Raw genomic sequence first — 22,502 nt, 5'->3', positions numbered from 1 at the left:
TTTTTTTCCTCCAGATATTGCTGATCTGCACTAGCTCAAATGTCAGTGTGCTTGTATTCTGCATTTGAACGTTACATTAATTTTATACTTTATAGGGTAACAAACGAGCTGGTCATGATATGTTTTTTATTTTATTTATTTTTTATGTAAAGTTCTATTTTTCCCGCGTCGTATCTATCTGTCGCTTCCAGCTTACCGTGTCTGATAGCCGCACTGCAGTAACTTACCTCAGCCTCTCTCTCCCTCAGTCTGAACCCAAATTTCATCCTGCTCCCCTCCCCTCTTCCCTCTCTCCTTCCCCAAATCGCCTACCTCCTCTCATCACTATCTCTTCCATTCCACACCATCCGTGTCTTTACTTTACCCTCTCTCTCTCTCTCTCTCTGAAGCGAGAGCGCGCGCGTGCGAGGGGTGTGCGGCGGTGGGCGGGGTTAAGGACGCGTCAATCAGCGGCGCTACAATAGCACGTGTGGCGGTCATGGTCATAGAGCGGCTCGGTTGAGTCGACGCGACTGCAGACTGCTGATTGGAGAGAAAAGCGAACGGTTACCGTCACCTTATCCACCGCTCCTCCTTCACTACGACCACAACCGCCTCTGCAACCTGATCGCCCTTTAATAATGCACGGGGAGCTAAAGCGAATTTCAGTGACCGGGCTCTGAATGATGTATAGCACCGGTTACTACAGCACCGCACCGGAGAGCACGAACCTGTAGCTGTGTGATCTGCGGAGAAAATGTCACACTATCATTTCATCAAATGCTGTGAGTAACGAGCCGCGAGAGAGGCGTCTTTCCTTACATGCATCTGTACAATGATGTCATTTCATCAATGATGTCATTTGTCAATGAAGTCATTTTGTGCGTTTGCTGGAGAGAGTGATTTGAGAGGCAGGAGGAATTGTATGTGGTTTAGGGTGTGTATCTGATGCAGGTCAAGGCAGAATATATAATTTATAAAAAATAATGGGTGCTTAATGTGTTTAACACACCACATGCATGCACACATCCATGCAGTGCAGTGAGGCTGGATGATGAGATGTCATGATGATGATGGGTTGGCTTTGGTGACTTTTTTGGTGCATGTGTGTGTGTGAAGTTGCAGCATGATGCGGCAGCAGTGTAAAAGTTGACCGGTGGTGGCTGCTGCAGGTGTGTAGGGACCTCCTGTGGGAGTCTGCTTGCTTTCAGACAGACAGCCGGGCCGATGGGTGACAGTCTGACAGCCTCTGCAGGGTCCCTCTCTCTAGTGTGTATCTTTGTATTTGTGGTGGGTGTGTGGTCGTGAACACGCCTGTACATGAGAGTGTCAGGTAGGATAATGGAGAGAGGGAAGGGGAGTGTTTTAGACAGAAACGGATGTAGCAGTGGTGGCTGGGAGGATGGAGATGCTGATGTGGGAGAAGGTGGTAATCAGGAAGCATTTGTGTTGCCAGCTGCAGATGAAAGGCAGTTGTTAAACTCGTCCCTTTGCCACCCCTCTCTTTTCATCTTTATTCAGAGTCTAATTCTCCTTCATCGCCATTGCTTTTTTCCCCCCTCTGTATATTTTGCTCATTTGAACACACACCCACACACCCCTCTGTTGCTTTTAGTGGATTATATTATGCTTTTGCTGTGTTTAATTATGTTTTGTTTGTTTATGGCACTTTCCATGAATAGAGTACAGTTGTTTGTCAACCTCAGGAGGTGAAACTAATATATATTAGCTATTTTATTTTTATATGCAACTCTGTTACCAATATTTACCAATATACACATGTCTAAGTAACCGACAGGTCTATCCTAAATTGAGCTGTGGCTGCTTGCTAGTTTGAATCGAATGTTGGTTTGCAGTTATTGATGAAGTTATATTTCCCATAAATTAAAGACAAATGTTTGTTTGATATATATTTATTAAGCTAAATTGGGTATCAAGGTTGAATGGTTGCGCTTGATGAATTGGCAACACTAAAATGTGTGTACAAATGGGAAATTGACTATGTAATTGTCATGTTGTACAAAGGCTCCAAATGATCTTAATTCCTATGCTAATTTTAAGAAATGTTGTTGTTATTATTATTTTGCAATAGGAGGGGAATTGTGCGGTAACCTGGTTTGCCACAATGCTAAACCAAAAATGAGTTGATTAGTTCATTGAGTGATTAGTTAAATGTATTGTCAAATTTATTTAATTGTTGGATCTAGTTGAGAAGGCGACAGTTCAAAATCTTCATATAAGTTGGGCCTTTGATTTGAACTAGCTACTTTTTATGTTAGTTTTTATAGCTAGCAAAACAAACAGACCGTATTGAGAGAACTACCGGTGCTGTATTTCAGTTGTTTTCCTCTGTGAACATGCGGAAATCTGAAAATTTAGTCGCTTTTTGAAGTTTTCAGATTTAAAAATGTTCAAAATGTCTAGAGTTAGAGTAAGCTACTCTCGTTCTGCTGAACCATTCCGATCATTGATGGTTCGAAAGGTGCGTAATAGTTAGGCTATATGGGATATGCTTTTTAAAAAACTTTTTAATGTTAAATAAATACCCTTTGTGTGACCATGTGTACCGTTAGATGAAATCCTGCAGGTGTCCATGCTTTCTCCGTCCATGCAATAAATGCACCATCCTTGAATGAACGCGGATTTCTAGCGTATTTACTTGAAACGTCTCTGATAATATCTATGGTTTGACCCATTTCAGAGGCGGAATGTAAAATAGACTGAACAAAGTTCTCTACGAATTTGACGTGTGATGCCGTGCTGACTGACCCACGCACGAATAACTGTAAACCCTAATAAGTTGGCAAAACTTAAAGGGCATATTGCAGGTTAGAGACTCCAGTGAGTCAATGTTTAGAAAAATAATGTAGGAACTAGATTTTCTTTAAAATATACTTTAAAATACGCTATTAAGGCTTTTGGAGTCGTTTTTGTGAGAATTTTACTTCCGCATCTAAAAATGCCAAAACCGGACGTGACATAACGAGAGGGAGTGCGGAGAATCTCAGCGATAGGAAAACAATGAATCGCCATGACAGGTCGGACGCTAAGGACATTATAAATGTTTATTAATACTCATATGACAGACAACAGCCATACAATTATGACACACTATTAGGGACAGACCAGGATTAGACAGAACAACGATTAGAGGATATAAATTGAGTTGTTGTGTGAGGAGAAACTGTGGAGAACAGCGGCAGGTGTCTCCGTGAGAGACCAGTGTTAGCTTATATATAAGCTAGCTAACGATATGAACACTGCTCAGATTACAATACTGTACTGATTATTATCATGTCTCAGGCAATAGCAAAGCTGGTTATTGTCATCTAGTATACTTAACATTACCAAATAACAGAAACTAATAGGCTTTGACCATCAGGAAAAATCACACGTTAATATCCGTCCACACTAAACGTTATGTGATATAACGTCAGCGGTTTCTCATCACGTCGACTGATTTGGTACTTAGCAAATGTTTTAAAAACAAGACTCACGGTGCACAGTTCACGTTTTCTCCGAGCTGCATCTCTGACGGATCCGGGACCGTCACATCCCACACAGCAAAAGGACTCCGCGGCGGATCGGCCACGGAGGTGTCGCGGCTTCCGGAACGCACCCGCGAAACGGACCAGTATCGGAATCCATATATATCTTCCACTGGCGGCTGAACCACAGACAGTGTTATTGTGTTTATTCTTTATTCATTAATACTGTTATGGGTTTATTTCGTGCCAATTCACCGATAGTGTGTGGATGCGTATGACGTTTGATATAATATTTGAGTGAACTTGAATGTACATACATGGCATGAATAAAATATTTCCATTACCAGCACATAATTCAGAACTTTTTTTCGAAAAAATGTGAGACTGTATTCAGTTGTGTTAATGTACACTTTGTATTCATCAATGTAAACACGACGGCAACGCAGCATCGCGTGTGGATGTTTATTCATCCTAAGCTACACACTGGCTGCGTGACACGCGCGGCTCGAGCCACGCCGAAAGCACATGCTAGAAATAGAACCGAAGCGCATTTTCAACCGAAGCGTTTCCAGGCAAAAAAGCTGTTTGTCATTTTGACACGAATACATATTAATAAATGACATTAGTCAGGGCACTGATAAGGGAGTCAGCCCATTGACTTATAATGTCCTGATCAGTATCCTGACTACTGAACTAGGGAGCTCATTGAGACCATGATTGTGACGCACGCGTGGTCTTTGCTATGTTTAACAGGAATATAGCCCTCCCTGTACGTCACCTAGCAGCAGCAGCGCCGCATCAGACACGCTTCTGGTGTGTATAAAGACATAGAAAACACCACGCTCAAGTCACATAGCCAGTGTGTAGCCGGCTTTACATGAGTATAACAATGTTTGACTCCATCATATCGCTGGGATGATAATCCTCCGGTCTAAAGCACTATACACACCACCGTGTGTTTCGAAGCAGATGCGCGAAGGGAAGTCCCGTTTCTTCACCTGCACAAAACGCCACCATGAATTCCTAACTTTTTTTTTTTAGGAAACCTGTAGACTCGATGTCCAGACAGGCTGGACACAATAATTTAACATGACAATGATAAATTGGAATAGAAAAACTACCGAAAATATACAGACTCTACTGAATACCAACCTATTCTGCACTGAGCCAACGCAGAGCTCGGCCACCGACTCCCTCTCGTGACGTAATATGACACGATGTTGAAAAAACGCTTTTTCCAAGCGGCCAACGAAACGGCCACTTTATCTACTAAATTTGTGCTCTTATGTCTTTTTAAAACATTTTAAATCCTGCATTACCTTTTCATATGGTATTTTCATACAAGGTTATATATTAATCTAAAAAAAAATTTAACCTGCAATATGCCCTTTAAAACATTTGAGTTGCATCAAATTTTTTAAGTTAAGAAATTTAAAGTTTAAAGGGGTGGTAAAACACATTCTTTTGAACTGAAGGCTTGATTGTGTTTGTGGGGTGCACTGTAACGTGTTCATGCTTCGTTTAAAAAAAAATAGCATTGTTTCATATATTTGACCTTTTATTCTACACTGCTCTGTCCCTCCTTGTAAAACGGTCTGATGCTTTCCGGGTTGTATGAAGCCAGTCCCTCAAAAATACGCGATGGGCTCAGATTGATTAGCTGGCCCAGTGTGTTGTGATTCGCTAAAAGCAGTGCACGTTTGTCGGAAGCGATACACCCCTCCTTACCTTTACCGGTAGACTGTGCTTTGGTCAGTATTAGAAACGATGGCGTCAATAAAACCATACCAATCTGAGCCCGAATCAGACCCAGAACATTTTAGTGAAGATGATCGAGCAGAACCTGTTCAGTCCTCAAGAGTAAAGACTGCAGATCTAAAGTGATCGCTACTGAATGGCACTTTTGTATTTTTAGAACGATTATAGCCAAATATCTGTGGCAAGAACTATTAACCCAAAACGAACACTAAACACTGGCTTTACTAGTAGCCAAATCACACACAGAACCATGTTTAGCATGCCTGTAGATAAATAATACATACAAGCTCTAATCAAAGAATCATTTACACTAATGCCAAGTTCGCTGTTGAGATTTTAACGTTAGGTGTTTGTAACGTTAGGTGTTCGTCGGATAACGTTAAGTATGAATGAGCATTTAACAGACTGGTTTGCAGAACAGCGTTGTCATCTGTTTACTTCCTTGCTACAACGTACAATTAACCTATTACAGGAAAACACATAGACGAAAAATAAATCAGACTTACAGGTTGTGGCCCGTAAACAGCTTCTGTTTGTAAATCCAGCTTTCAGGTCAAGCTGAGGTGCAAATCCGGCATTGAACTCGCGAAGTTTGTGGAAGTTTTCCTCCGTGAAATGTGCAGCGCGCGCGTTGTGCATTCCACGCACAGGCAGTGTTTGTCTCGCGCATCTGACGTTGTGCAAATCCGGAATTGAACTCGCGAAGATTGTGGATGTTTTCCTCCGTGAAATGTGCAGCGGGAGGCGCGCCCGTCACGCATCATTCACACTGAACCGCTCATGAATTGCAACGGACGAATATTGTCCATTATGTCACATTTTCCAGTCTTCTCCTCCGACCCTGTCTGTCTTGTGCTTTATGATGGGCAGCATATATCTGAGACCTGTTCCCCTCTGTCTCAAACACATGCATATAACATGCTGTATGTTAAACGCCCATCCCCAGACCTGCAATCCGGATGAAAATAACAGTGTTTCGTCGGCATTGCAGCAACACCACTCCTGCCTGTAGCCTACCACTATACCACAACAGCGTCGCGATACAAAATGCCCCCCCCCCCCCCTTATTTAATATTCTCGGAGGAGGGGTTTATGTAAATATTGGGACTGGTGATGTCACCAACCCTGGAGGAATGTCTGTAGTCGCCTACTGGCCGTTTGCTGTAGTTCTTAGAAATGGATTTCTTTAAAAGCAAATATCTCCCTTTGCTTTAAACTTTGAACGTTGTAACTTTGCAGATGTTGTTTATGCTCAAGCAGCAACATTACACGCTAGCTACAGTTAGAATAGTGAAATCGTGGTTTAACACCCCTTTAAGTAAGCAAAACTAGCATATTTTTATTTTGTACTCATGCATTTTAATTGCTCTTAACTTGAGCTAATTCATACATTTAACTTAAAATTAGCCTAGCATTTAATCTCAATTGAAATATTTTTAGTAGTGGAAATTGGCTAGCTTTAACTAGATTAACTTAATTCAATATATGCTACCTTGCTAATTGGTGACATAGCATAGCATTTGCTGAATTAGGACAGCAATATAAAACATTTAACATATATCTGTTCTCAAACTACGCTCATGCTCCACTTTAAAAAAAAAAAAAACACTACTAAATCTCCCACTTAACATTAATCTTGCACCACAAATTATTTAACACTTAATTTTTAGCATTTACTCTTCCTTTTGAGTGTCAAAGCATGCTGGGAAATAGAAATCCCAGCCCAGTTTAAGTCAAATTTAAGTTTGTCTAAATTTAAAAGAAACAAGTTCATAAAACTCAAAACAATGAAACCATTCCGATGAATTAAAATTGTGTCAGTTTTGTGAACTCCAAAGCAAAAGAAAGTTCTAAATACTCAAAGTAAATTTGATGGAACCAATTTGTTTAATTTGAGTTGGCTCTACTCAAACCAATTAATTAATCTGAATCTGAGCGTTAGGGTTTACAGTGACACACACACACACACACAAACACGCGTTCAGAGCAATATTGTAAGTTACTGCATAATACATTTTTACCAAGCAGAATAACACAGCATCACAATACACATAATCTCATTTTTAGATGTCTTTTAACTATGCTAATATTTCGAAGTACAAAACATGAACTTTAACTATTGGCTTTACATCGTCGCTGTCACTTTACTTTGCGTGTGGCGCTGTGTGGTCGCACACACATTGTGTGTACATTCATTGTACATTGGGTCCACATAAAGCAATTAAGTTAAACAAACAATTTGTTCAGGTAATTTCGAAATCATGGAATGAAGTCATTTTTAAGTATCCCAATTAAGTAGTTTATAAATTATTTTAATATGGTTCCCTAATGGGATTAATTCATTCAATAATATTCAGCTAATATTTTTTTATGACATGATTAAATTATAAGACTGTACTAGCTAGATTCCAAACTATTAGCTATAGCACATTTTAGCATGTTCAATGCTTTTTAGGCAGAGCGGTAATAACGTGCTGTATCAGTCCACAGCCTAAGCAAATGCTCCACTCTTTTCCATAATTGTAACCCAGTGATATTTTAAAACTGTTCTAATAATTCCAACTTAATTGAACATTAAACACCATCAAGTCTCTCCCTTTGCTCATCTTGCTCCCAAACACATAAAATAACACTTAATTTAAAAAATTGTACTCTCCTCGTTAAGTTCCAAGCAAAGCAAGCTGTTTCAGCAAAAATCATTTTTGAGTACTTTCGAGTCACATTTTCCTAAATAATTGAATCTAGTAGATTGCACACTCTAAGAATTACATTAATCAAAAGCAATAATCAAGTTTAGAAGAGAAACACAATTCTGTTGCGTAAATCGCAAAAATGATACAATACGTGTTTTCTCAATATTATAAATTTTTTTTTTTTTTATCAGTGCACTTAACACAGCCCTTGAGATGGCTCTAATGGTTGGTCAAACTACTGATGCACTGAAATTTCAGCAACCAAAAACATTTGACCAAAGAGGGAAAAATGTTAATCTTCGGTTTTGATCTAAATAGTTTTTAAAGGTTAACCCGTGACTGAAACAGTATTATGCTATATTAAAGTTACTTAATTTAGTTTTGGAGGTCTCCGGGACAACAGAAAAAAAAAAAAAAGTTTAATTTTCTTTATTGTATATTAATATATATTGCACATCACCACAATGTTCAATGATTCTCAAATGACTCGTTGGATGAATCGGTCTCTCTAAATCCCTCCTTTCTGCAAGCCTACTCTGCTCTGATTGGTCAGAAGGCCCAGTCTGTTGTGATTGGTCTACCGCGTACAGAGCGTATTTAGAAAAAAAAAACACCATTACCATAACTGAACTCCAGCTCCCTCCTGCATCCGGATAGTACACACACTGTAAAGACTGTAACGAGGACGTCGATTTTACACCAATCCCAGCGCAAGTCCGAATCGATTATGAAACATTGGAAGAACTAGTTATTCAACTTGAACCTTGAGCAGGACATTTCTCAGTGATGCTGCTCAGTTTGAGGTACAATATTAGATGTTTCAACTGTAATTCCTCATCATTAGCATTAACAAATGTGTTGGTGTTTCTAATTTATTGCGGTGCACATGCGGGAACTGTATCATTAATAATGCATACGTTAGCCCAGCACTCAAGTGAATGACTGATGTAACATTTAAAGTTTGCAAAACAAATCTTGCTCCATCCTTTATCTTTACTCAAAGTAGGAAGAACGACAGACAATCTGCATTAATAGACACCGTTTTAGGTATTAGTGGCCCACAGCTGATTTACTGTAGTATTTCAGTAAGACCGTAATAACGTGAGTTAGCCAGATACTTGCACAAGAAACACATTGTAGAGCACAGCGTCTTCTCAACATGATTCTATCCAGTATCTACAGGAATCCGCTGCAGTGCTTGAGGTGGTTCAAGGTTTCCCTGGTGTCTGCGCTCTCAATAAGTGGAGGGGCAATATGCTAATATTTTGTCGTGACGTCACGAAACACCTTAGGTCTTGTTTAAACGATTAATTTAATTTACTCAGTCGACTCTTACTTTTGAGAGACAATAACTTTATATACGGTGCACTTTCAGATTTAAAACTTTGCAGGATGTTTTCATTCACTTAGAATTAAGTTACACACTACGTGAAAGGTAATTTTCAAAAATCCATAATAGGGGCACTTGAACACATGTCAGTTTCTATTCTGTGCACACATTGTGGATAGTACAGATAAACATGTCAGCTTTGTGGACACATCAATGGGACCGTAAATCATGCTAGAGTAGCGACATGCAACATTTGTTCAACTGAAATATTGAGAGGCGGCAGGTTTATCTCCTGTGAACACGACGCGCTGAACAGCATACCAAGTTCAATTACCCACATTGTATTAACTTTTTTTTTTTTTTTTGGCTGAATGAAAACTTTAATTTTGGCTTTGGTGTTTTGGTACAAAATATAATTTCAGTGCAACTAGATCAAATGCTGGAATACAGAAGTGTGTTCTGTATTCATGGAAAGTGCCTTGTGCTATCACTTACACCTCACTTTCTTCCCCTCACCTTTACTGTTTCATCCTGTGTGTTTGAGCACTGACTCGGTGGCCAGAGGCAAACCGTGAGAGAATGTGCAAGGTCGCACACTCCGGTGCAAGGCCAGCAGAATATTGTGTGTGTACCTGTAGAGCGTGTTTGTGTTTATGCGTGCCGCTAGTGCTCTTCTCAGATCCCCCTCAAGGTTTGAGATGTAGTAGAGGAGACAAGTGCATGCTTATGGAAGTCTTTCACATTCGGGTTTGTCTGATTCCATCAGTTTTGTGGATTTTTACAGTCAGCGCTTTAGGGATGAAACGGTTACTTGTCTTCCTGATTTCTTCGAGGGGAGAGTTCTATGTGTGGATAAATGTATGGGCTTTTTTAGATCTTTATATCTAATGGATGATAAATATTTTCGCACAATTTACAAATGCAAAAAAGGAGACAATGGAAAAACATACGGAGAGTAGCAGCTAGTTTAAGTTTAAATCCCATCTGGCTAGTGCACTCCCATAATGTTTAGTCTTTTGTGGCTGTTTCAACAGATTCGACCATATGAGCGTTTACACGACGAAAGCAATCTGATCAAATGTGTTCCGAGTACCTGTGGAAGTGGTTGAAAGTGGACAAGCTCAAAACGTTTTTGACCGTTTACACTGTCATCCACTTGTGATAAGATTGACGAAAATGCTTCTTAATACTAGGTGTAAACAGGACCACAGAGACAAGTCTAGTGAATTGATTCCTTTATTGATTGCGCTTGAATGGACACATGCACCCAAAAATACCAGTCTTGCAAGGATTCTCATAAATAGAATCGGTTATGTCTTAAGTGAACGTAAACGGTAACGTAATCAGATGTGTATCAGTATATTGGATTCATGCATAAGGTCTTAAAGTGACAGTAGCCTATAAATATGTGCTGCTGTCTATGTCATTAGAGCTACACTATGTAACTTTTCCGTCCACTAGAGGTCGCCTGTTCAAAACAAAGGCATAGTTTGATGACGCCACGTTTGAGCGCAGAATCTTGGGACATGTGGTTTTCATCTCACAGCCGGTGGAAAAGAGTCAGTATAGGACTCGGGCAGAAATCATGTTCATGGATGCGATTATTAACATTACTGTAGTATGAAACAGAGCAGAACCAAGTGTTGTAGAGCTGAGCAAGGCCACAGGAGCGCTTGAAGAGCGGGACTGTTATTATGGCATAGTCGGCGGCGGGACTTTTATTATGACATGGTTGCCGGCACCACTGAGTGTGTTGAAAAGGAAGTTATGACGTTTGCTCAGCGGCTGCTATGACACTTGTTCACACTGCAGTGAGAGTAAAGCGTTTCTGCAAAATAAAACCGGAAACCGAGGGTAACACAGATATGACTCCCTCAAACGCATAGCTCACACGTCCCGGTTCCTTGGTTAAAATAGCAATTTCTCACGATTTACAAATAGTTGGAAACATTTGGGATATTCTAAGTACTCAACTGAACAAAATATATAACACTGGCCTAGTGGTTTTTGGATATTTTACTGCAAAAATCTTACATAGTTCACCTTTAATGTTAATCAAACGACAAAACACAGCTTTAACAAAGATTAATCTGCATTTAATTTAAACAGTGAGCACTATAGTGTTATTTTACATTAATTACATTTCTGTACCTGAATACTAGTTTTAGACCTTACTTTATTTGTAACTGTTATATTGTACCTATCTATGCTTGTATATTTGTTCTTATTTCATTACTGACGGTTCACTTTTCTTTAAAATTGTCTTTAGTAGTTTTTGCTGTGGTATCGGAGTAAGTGTGCTTTAAGTAGCCTAATAAATGAGAAAAAAAAAAAAAAAAAAAAAATATATATATATATATATATATATACACACATATATATATATATACACATATATATATATATATATATATACACATATATATATATATATATATATATATATATACACATATATATATATATATATATATATATACACATATATATATATATATACACATATATATATATATATACACATATATATACATATACATATATATATATACATATATATATACACACATATATATATATATATATATATATATATATATAATGTATGTATATTTTGCTGATCCGAAAAATGACCCGATCCGTGACTCAAAAAGCATAATGTGATTCGAACAGTGAGTTTTGTAATCCGTTGCACCACTGTCATTTTTATGTTATGTTTACGCAAAGAAAATGTACATAGTGCGGCTAATTTTATTTGTTGATGGTGAAATTATTTAATTGTGTATAGTAATGCACATTTTAACAATAATATTGAAAAACAATGATTTTGGTCACTATAATTGTCTCTACAGTGCATCCTCTTTGTGTTCACGAAGTTGAGTAGGTTTATGTTAGAAAAACAAAGAGAGAGTGCACTCTGTCTAATTTATGCTTTCTTATTCCCATGCCTCTTATATTAACAGAAGCTCATAAGATATTCCAGTGTAAATCAATACTTGACAGCCTAAAAGCAGAGACACAGAAGCTACCCAGAATAAGGAAACCTCACACATCTCCCTCTCTATACCACCATTCCTGTCATTCACTGCCTCACCATGACATATTTTCGATTCAGTCAGAGGTGTCACCAACTCTCGGCACCCGACACACTGCTTGTGTGTGAATATCACTAGACGTGCATGTGTAACCATTGGACTTGCATCTTTTTTTTTTTTGCGTCTCGCACATGACACTGCATTCTCAAGTGAAAAGTTAAACTTTTCAAAAACCTGTCTCTAGACCTGAATTTGACATGGGCTAAATGGCTCAATAGCTAGATGGCAGACTCTTGTTGGGTGTTTCCGGGTATGCAGTGGTTACTACCTACACTGTTAACCTGAATAAGCTGGAAAATGTTAAATTTGAGGCAATCAGTTGCCTACGCGAGATTACCTCAATGTGAAAATTTTTATTTGTATAAAAATAGCATGGTAGAGCACTTGCTCTATATTGCTGCACTCATTCAGCATTTATCATACTAGCTGTCAAACCAAGCCGCATGCACCACTTGTCACCATGATGGTAACTCTCAAAAAACCCACATTAACAGAAACTCTTCTACATTAGCATAACAAAACATGCATCACTTCTAAGTCTTCCACTTAACATTAATCTTGCACAAAAAATAAAAATAAAAAACGAACACTTAATTTTAGCATTTACTCTACCTTTCGAGTGCCATGGGCAAAGAATGCTGGGAAATAGAAATCCCAGCCCAGATTCAGTTAATCTTAAATTTCATAAAACTCAAAACAATGAAACAGTTCAGTTTACTTAAAATAGGCTATATCAGTTTTGTGAACTTGAAAGAAAATGAAAGCACTAAATACTTTGTTTAATTTAAAGCTGCAGTCCATACATTTTTGCGCTCTAGTGGTTAATAAACAGAACTGCATGCGTCTTGCGGAAGAACATTGCAGCCGGAGCTTCTTCTCTCTGTTTATGTCTATGGCAAGTCACGCAGGGACTGTGCTCCTCTGCAGCGTTTTTTACCAGACCTTATTATAAGTGTACCATAATGATTCAGGGTAAGACAAAAACACGGTTTGGAAAATGGAGTCATGTTGTACATTCATATAATTTTTGTAAATCATGAACACAAAAGTTACGGACAGCAGCTTTAAGTTTGTCTTACTCAAACCAATTAATTATTTTGAGTGTTATGCTTCGTTCACACCAAATGCGTATAGAGCGTCAAAACCGCGTCTAACGCATCTAGTTTGAGCGAATCCACAGCGAATTGGACACATGTATAAATTGAGCCTTTGAAGCAAAATAGAAATATATATTAATAAAAAAAAAATATATATATTAAGCATTAATAGCCACACAAATGTGGTCCAGGCAACTCCTACATTATCTTCACTGCATGTGTATTTAAATATCCTTAAAAAATAAGTTATGAAACTTCTCTTTGCCCTCAGTCAAAACGATTTGGCAGACAACAAATGATATTCATGACACCAAAGATCGGCCGTTAGATCCACACCAGACAAACCACCACAGAGACATCAGAGCCAGCGGCAAACGTCAGAAGGACTAGCCGAGGAAAGCCTGTTCTCGCCGGGTTAATGAGCGCTAAGCGCCCGGTGATTGCCTGGATCTCACAACTCCACAAACACAAGATTATTTTTTTAATCTCGCTCTCTTTATAAATAAACCACATATTTGAGCTTTAAACAACTACATCCCCACCTGAAAAAGTCTTAAGACTACATTTTGTGACACAATAGTAGTATTTTTAAATTATGCAGGGTTTCTCATCACATCACTTTACCACGTGACAGCAGCAACCAGGGTCCTGATTGGTTAACGCAGCGCGAATTGACGCCAAAATTCTGATTTTTCAACTCGGGTGTCAGACGTGAATTCGCTTCAAATGTGTGAATGCACAAAAAGCACCATTCACGCATAACGCGCGTATTGCGTCATTTGCACTGGACGCGCGAATGAGGCGGAATCGCGACCATCCGCAGGACCTCCAGACGCGTGTCAACACGCCTTTCCATTGACTTAACATTGAAATCACTCGTTCCTGACGCTCTATTCGCGTTTGGTGTGAGCGCAGCATTAGGGTTTACAGTGAAAGGACAGCAGTGAACCAGTCTCAGGATGCCCAGGGGCCTCATTTATAAACGTTGCGTACGCACAAAAGAAGGCGTACGCCGCTCTCTACGCAATAATTGGTATTTATAAAAAGCAAACTTGACGGGAAAATGTGCGGTCCTTCACGCAAGCTCTGACCCAGGCGTACGCACAAAAACGGGTGAAATGAGAAATGGCGACACCGTCGGCAGATGGAAGAAACACGTGAAAGTGTGTGAAACTGTAGACCGTTGTGTAAAAGAAATGGCAATACTGCCTCTCATAAATAACAAGAAGACTTCACAAAGCAAGTCTTACGTAATCGATCAAACGGGTGTTCGTGTAGGCTGTTAATTGTACACCCGTTTGATCGATCTGCAGTGTAAAACAAACAAAATCAAACGAAAATTACAACAGATGCAAATTAACCCATATTTGCAAAAAGAAAAGTGAAATATGTTCTGCAATAATATTGGCATGTTATGCAATTCATCCTCATAAATAATATGGTAAACAGAACGAAATAATGTGCAAAACTGATATTCTCGTCAATGTGTCCGTCTGGCGGAGCAGATAGCTATAGATTCAAGACAGATAGATAGATAATTAGGGAGATATATAGATAAATAGATAGATTGATGTATTCATTGTCCACTGGGGAAAGTTGTTTTCATAGTAAAAATGTCTTCATCAGCTACGGAATCATGGTATTCATGCATATGCCTTTAGTTTGTTTTATTTTTGATAAAATAACGTATGTATGTCTCAACCATTCAGAAAGCTGCAAGACTTTCCATTTGCACTGAACAAAAGCCTATTTTCCCATTTCCAAGATTATAACCGACATCTGTAGCTTGTCAGATGCAATTAAATGGATGGAAATAAAATGCCCCATCACAATGCATAATGACGCACAATGGCTGATATTGCGCTCTTAGAAGATGTGGCAAACGGAAGGAGTCGGAGTGAACGCATCTTCAGACAGCAAGAAGAGTTGCTGGCAAACGAGGACACACTCAGGCGATGGTGCGCTAGACGCTTTTTTGCCTCGACTTTGAAGTCCGACCATTTCTTTTTTATTTCGGCCACGGTCCGAGGTTGTGAGGCTACAGCATTTACGGCGTCTGAAACCTTTTGCCACTCAAGTGCCTTTTTGGCATTAGTAGCCTAATGCCCACACTGTGCCCTCCAAAACAAAATTTTTCTCATCTTTTCCACCTCGCCAACGATAACTTCTACTTCACATTGAGTGAGGTTACGTTTTTTTAGTTTTCAAATGTGGCAAATGTGTTTGCCATGATTTCCTCTCTGTGTTTGCCATGATTTCGCAATCGATGAATATTAACTTGGGGCGTTTCGCGGACTATTTATAGGCAACTATGGGCGTGACATGAAGCCGCAAAAGCTACGCTACATTTAGAATTGATTGTGATTTATTAAGGGAAATCTGCATAGGACGTGCGTGCGCACGGTTTTATAAATCCGAATATTTCTGTGCGTACGCACGTCCTATGTTTCATCCGTACGCCACTTCTGACGCAAATCCTACGCAAAGTTTTATAAATGAGGCCCCATGTCTCAGTGATGCATGTGTGGAGTGAAGGCTAGCCCATCTCAGATCACACAGAAGAGCTACTGTAGAAAAACAGCTGAAAACCGTAATGCTGCCCATGATGGAAAGGTGTCACACAGTGCATCGCAGTTTGCTGCGTATGGGGCTGGCGTATGGGGCTGCATAGCCGCAGACTGGTCAGAGTGTCCATGACCCCTGTCCACCACCGAAAGTGCCTACAATGGGCATGTGAGCGGTTGAAGAAGGTGGCCTGATCTGATGAATCATGATTTTTTTTTTTTTTTAAATCATGTGGATGGCCGGGTCGTTTACCTGGGGAAGAGATGGCAGCAGGATGCAGTATGAGAGAAGACAGGCTTGTGGAGGTACTGTTATGCTTTGGGCAATGTTCTTCTGGGAAACTTTTGTACCACCTACCAAAAGTTTGTTGAAGACCATGTACACCCCTTCATGATGTTCCCTAATGGCATTGGCCTCTTTCATCAAGATAATGCACTCTGCCACACTGCAAAAAAATAGTTTAGGAATCATTCGAGAAACATGACAAATAGTTCAAGGTGTTGCCTTGGCCTCCAATTTCCTCAGATCTCAATCTGATTGGGCATCTATGGCAGGGATGGGCAACTGTCATGCAGGGTTTAGCTCCAACCATGATAAAACTCACCTGCCTGTAGCTTTCTAGTAATCCTAAAGGTACGTTTACACAACAACGATGTTCTAAGAACGGAAACGCTTTTCTTTTGCATTTTTTTTGTGTACTGGCAACAACATTGTCAAAACGATTTAATTTTACTGCCAGGCCAGTAATTGACGCACTTATAGACTGAACGCATAATACACACGTGCATGACGTCAGCGCTTTTACCAATTCATATTTTTTTTTGTAGATTACACAGAAACAATAACGATATCAAAATCTTGCACTTTGAAACCTGTTTTCAAATGTTTGTGTTTTCAGGCCCCCCAAAAAGCTGTTGTGTAAATGAACGGCCAAAACGCATGCGTTTTCAGTTGAATAGTGTTGTGTAAACGGCCCCTAGGACGTTGATTTGCTTGTTCAGGTGTGTTTGATTAGGGTTGGAGCTAAACTCTGCAGGACAGCGGCTCTCCAGGACCGAAGTTGCCCATCCCTGATCTATGGGAAGTGCTGGACCAACAAATCCGATCCATGGAGGCCCCACCTCACAACTCGCAGGACTTCTAGGAATTCTTGGTGCCAGATACTACAGGACACGTTCAGAGGTCTTGTGGAGTCCATGCCTTGATGCATCAGGAATGTTTTGGCAGCATAAGGGTGGACGTATTTATTTGTCCCACATTTTTATGTTCACTTAAGACATGCCTCATATACAATATCTCTGTTTACATTTAATCTCCCATCCAAATGGAATATTCCATTGACCTTTTTCGTTTGGAATGTTCTTGTGTCATGTATCTTTTAAAAAAACTGGTTGTGATTAATTAGACAAGAAAGCAAAAGACAGTTTTTGTGTGAGGGCTTGTAGTCATGTCTGCTTCATTATAGATACAAAATATCTTTCAGCTGAGGGCTACGTCTGAAACAAATTTCGGTGTGTGGGTGTGTGTGGGTGATGGCTGTGTTTGACTTAATGCAGTCCTCTATAAAACTGTTATGGTCTCTCTCAGTGTAGGCCATAAAGAAGCCAGTAAGAAGCAGACAGCAGTGAATAAGGTCAAGAAGAAACAGAGCTGGAAATGTTGGTGATTGAATGGCTGAATAAAAAACAGGGGTGGATGGGACTGTGAAGTGGCTGTAAAAAGAAAAAAGACGGCTGATGGCTTTGTTAGACAGAGAGGGAGTTAAAATAAAAACAGCAATGCAGAGACTGGATTGAGAGAAATACAGGAGTTCATTCCTGGTTCATTAGTCTCATGCTGGGACCGGCAATACAGCAGCATCCCATTTGTGCCTTTTGGCTTATGTTGCTCTTCTACTAATGTCCAGAGCTGCTTTCTGTTGCTCACCACTGGAAATGTATTGAACTAATTATACAGATACACAGTCATACAGTAATTTTGTCTTGGTTTGCACCACTTTTGTATATGTTATACTATTTTATATGATTTTTATGTTGATGGCATATCCATCATGTTGTTCCAAACCCACCTTTACTTTCTTCTGAGAAACACAAAAGGAGATATTTTGCAGAACGTCCTGGCTACTCATTTTCCATATAATGCAATTGAAAGTGAACTGGGGATGTCGAACACACACACACACACACACACACACACACACACACACAAAAAGGCAAATATGCAGTGTTCCAAGTTTTATGAAGCCAAATGATAGCTTAGCAGGGATTTGGGGGATTTTAAGAGTTGGGCCATGAGTTCAGATTTCTACTTGCCAACATTTTCACTGACCCATAAAAAAAAACATAATAAAAACAAAGTGTAACATAATTTTTTGCTTGTGTGTGTGTGTATATATATATATATATATATATATTTCACGCATACATTTTTTTAAAAACCTATACATTGTACATTTATTATACAGAAAACTCCAAGACAGCAGTACATCCATAAACCCATTTGTTGGAAAATGATGGCACAATATTATTTTTTTGATTGGTTTGTATTTATCAGTCCTATTTTTGCTGATGCTACCAAAATCTCAAATCATTTATGCAGTTTCAACAGCCTAATTTATGTTAGCAAGCTAGTTTTACCTACATCCGACAACTAAACATGCAAACATGTATCTTTAACTCTGCCTTAAGCCTTGCAAAACCAGACACCTTTTTCAGTGTACTCCTACGTGCCATTGTGCTTCTAGCCACCCGTCCACAATCGATTTCTAATGCCTTGTTTCCCTTGACCTACATTTCAAATTCTTGCTTCTTACCAGTAGCCAGATGTGTTCAATCCAGACGTTGCAATATATTTCTCGATTTTTGCTCTTCTACTTTACAAGAGAACCATTGGCTCCTAATCTCCCTTCATAATTTTTCTAAATTGAACTGCAAGCCATTACCAGTGCCAGGCAGAATGTAGTAGGTCAATATTCCTCTGCGCGCCTTTTAATCCACATGATCTTCACTCTTGGCTGAGTTTGGTTCATGCTCGTTTAGTTCCGTGACTAAGAAATGTGAGTCTCTCGGAAATATAGAGCTCCAAGCCTGTTCCATACAGTCCTGTGATTATACTGTATGTGCTACTGTCCCACATATCTGTGGCTCGCTGATAGCAGGCTGATGGGGAAGATGAAAGCTCACAGCTAATTCCCTTTGTTAATGGAATTGCATTCATGCTTCCTCTGCGTGTGTGTTGGGAGGGTGTTTTCTGGGAATGTTTCACTGACTTCAGCTTATGTGTCTTGTGGATTGTGTTCAAGGCTTTAAACGAGGAGAATGTTGAATGGCGCTGTGGGAATCCCTACTGCTCTTAGTCTGTCTGACATTGCTGTGCGTTTGAAGGACAAATGTTCATGGTACTGCATTGAAATCTGAAGGCTCAGGAAGTGCAGCAATTATAGCATGCACTTGAGGAGCTGTCGGTCTTAAGGTGTGTATTTATGTGTAGGTTAGACGATGAAGGTGGAAAAAAGTGTTTTCTCAATCCTCTTGATGCTTCATATTGAGAATTACTGTGGAATAGAGCTGTAAGCCTCCCTGTGGTGTTGGGTATAACCAAATAAATGCACAGTTTTCATATGTTAGGTGGGACACCAGTAGTGTGAGGACGTTATCTGGTTCCTTCTGAGTTTGTGTCGTAGCTCTTCTTTCTACAGAAGCGTTCCTGGAGAAAGACAAATGAAGTGAAGCTATGGAACTGATTTTAGGGTAATTGGATTCTTTTACAACCAAAGGCTTATTTAACCGCAGTGCCAGAGCTTATTTTAAAATGTTTTTAATCCTCAGTCTTATCAGGAGAGACACTGAGTCAGCAGAGGAGAGCGAGCCTAGTTGCTGCTTTCCTCTATGAAATTGGTATCAGAATGGAGAAGGGAACGAGACTGGAAGGATGAATAATTTTGTTTTTACATCATATTCAGTTGAAGATCTTGGGAGAGATGTTGAAATGGGGAAGGAAGTAGAAGATAAAACACTTATTTATTTATATAAAATTGTCACTGACTGAGTAAAATTAAAATCATAAAAATGCTTCTTTAAAAGAAAAATGTCAGAAGGACTTGGAGGTTTTTGCATCTGAAGTCTTCATACATGCATATATAAATATTTATGTTCATATTTATTTGTTCTTCTGGCAAAGTCATCAGTAACTGATGCCTATATTTAATGTAGAAATTCAATTTTTTTTTTATCTACGGTGCTTTAATCTAAAACAAAAAGTGACGTAATGTAATGTTACAAAAGTTTTCTATTTAAAAAAATGCTGTTCTTTTGATACAAAATTCAGCTTTGCTATCACAGGAATAAATTACATTTTATATATGATTAGGTGTGCAATAGGATATATTTAACCATAAAACAGTGATATAAAATTCAGAATCCTTCTAGACTTTGGCACTTTCTTGTTTGCCCTTGAGTCAGTTGTGGTTTGGGATCAACAGTTCATGTCTTTCTCTCACATTCTCTGTTTTTGTCTTTGTCCTGAGGCTTTATTTAAACTTAAAACTGCTCTTCTCAAGTTTATGCATTCCATATGCCATTTTGTTTAGCATCTAACCCCTCCCCTCGCATCTGCCCCACAGTGTACTACACAGTAAACCAGACTATATGCAAATCGCCTCAATGAATGATGGCATATGTGTTCTTCAGTGTCCGTTTGTAACAGGTGTGATGCTGTTAGCAGATAGTTATCTCTCCCAGAGCAGATTGAAAGCATCAGTCATGCTCTCTCTCCTCCGCCTGGTGTCTGATTATCATCACTGCTCCGAGCACAGAATACGACTCCTCTCAACACACAAAGACACAATGCTCTCCACCTTTATCAGTACTTTTATCTTTATTTCTAGTAAAACTTCTAAACGTTCATAAAACAAGATTAACTCTTTCCCCGTCTCTGCTTTTAAACAGACAAACAAAAAAGAAGCCCTGTTTTAATGCAATATTTTTTTTATCAACACTTGAATGTGGGTAAGTTTAATAAAAAACGAACCATTTTAACAACTGTTTACATGACTATTCACCAAGACAGGCATTTTGACATAACTGTGTGTGTATTTGACCGTTCAAGTGCATCATTCTTTGTAGTGCATTCGCTATGTGTCGACCTAAAACTTTGACTTTTGCACAATTTCTTTAAGTAGCCTATTAAAATAATTCAGATATTGCAAACTGTTGCGATATGTATATTAGGGATGTCACAATACCAAAAATCTAGTAGTCGTAGCGATACCACCAAAAGTACACTATACTCAAGGTCGATACCACAGTAAAGATAAAATAAAATAATACTTAAACATTAACCCCCTCGGCACGATCGGTTCTCTTTTTTTCTTTTCAGTGCCCAAGAGACTCAAATAACTCGTTGTTTTTTTAATCATTCAGGCAAGTGTTATACATCATTATAATCTGTTAAGTTTAATTTTTTTTGTGTGTACAGTCACAATTAAAAACAAAATGTTTTGCTTTTTGCTAAAACAAACATGATGCGCGATCTGCAGCCTCTCTGTCAAAGAAGTTCATTCAGATAGTCTTCAGAAAAGGAACTCTAGCTTAGTGAATACTTGTCTCACAAACATGAGATATTAAATCATTCAGATATCGCAAACTGTTGCGATATGCATATTAGGGATATCACGATACCAAAAATCTAGTGGTCATTATACCGATACCACCAAAAGTACACTATAACTGTGTGTGTATTGGAATGTTTATGTGTAGGCTAGTAAGCCGCGAAAATGTGACACTCACGCGAGAACACCAATATGTGTGTGCGCTTTGGTCCTGAAGAAGACTGCGAGTACTTTATCGCTTTAATTTATAAATTGGCATAATATAATAAAACGATGTGCGCTAAAGTCTTGTATTGCACCATGCATCTCGTTTGCAGAGCAAAGTACCTTTTAGGATTTTAAAATGTTGATAACGACTTTTTACCAAAATATCGGTTCTCATGACCTCCCAAAAATAGATATCGTGCAGCCAGAGAATGTATTTTTAACATTAAAAAATCTTACAAACTTCACCAGCTGAGCTAGCCAGTATCAACTAGTTTCAGAGGGCCATATTTCCTTAAGGTCTACTGTAATATATTTGACTTACAACTACAAAACTTTTTCTATTAACATTTTATGTCGTTTTGTGCTTTTGGGTTTCTGTAAAGGATTACAGCCATTGTCTTCTGAAGTTTAAGTAATGTTAATGCATTTTCTTCACCACTTGACCGGGAGATCCAATAAAGCTCAGCAGTGGCGTTCCATTTTTATGGTTTAGAAGTCGAATTAGATTACTGAATCACTACTTTCACTCACAGCTATAAAAGGTCCCCATAGTCTATTACATCAAATTGCCTTTTTAAATGTTATGTGCCTGACCTCTTATGTCCTGAGAGACGAGGACTGTGATGGTAGAGGAGGCGATCTGTGGTTTAGATGGACAGTATGGACAGGTTGTGGAATGGGC

The 22,502-nt window shown here is 39.0% G+C and overlaps 1 protein-coding gene across 1 annotated transcript in view; it reads left to right on the top strand.

Moving 5' to 3' along the window:
* Positions 1-736: 736 nt before the first annotated feature.
* myo16 (myosin XVI) overlaps positions 737-22,502 on the top strand; it is a gene marked incomplete at both ends in the record, with an annotated part of 227,562 nt that continues 205,796 nt past the window's right edge. The window contains one exon of the mRNA XM_079821463.1: positions 737-764. Coding sequence (XP_079677589.1) covers positions 737-764 — 28 coding nt within the window. The remainder of the gene's footprint in view (positions 765-22,502) is intronic.

The sequence above is a fragment of the Gobio gobio genome (genome assembly GCF_949357685.1).
Source record: "Gobio gobio genome assembly, chromosome: 7".
NCBI lineage: Eukaryota > Metazoa > Chordata > Actinopteri > Cypriniformes > Gobionidae > Gobio > Gobio gobio.
The sequence above is the reverse complement of the archived record's forward strand: the minus strand, read 5'-3'. Positions and strand labels throughout refer to the sequence as shown.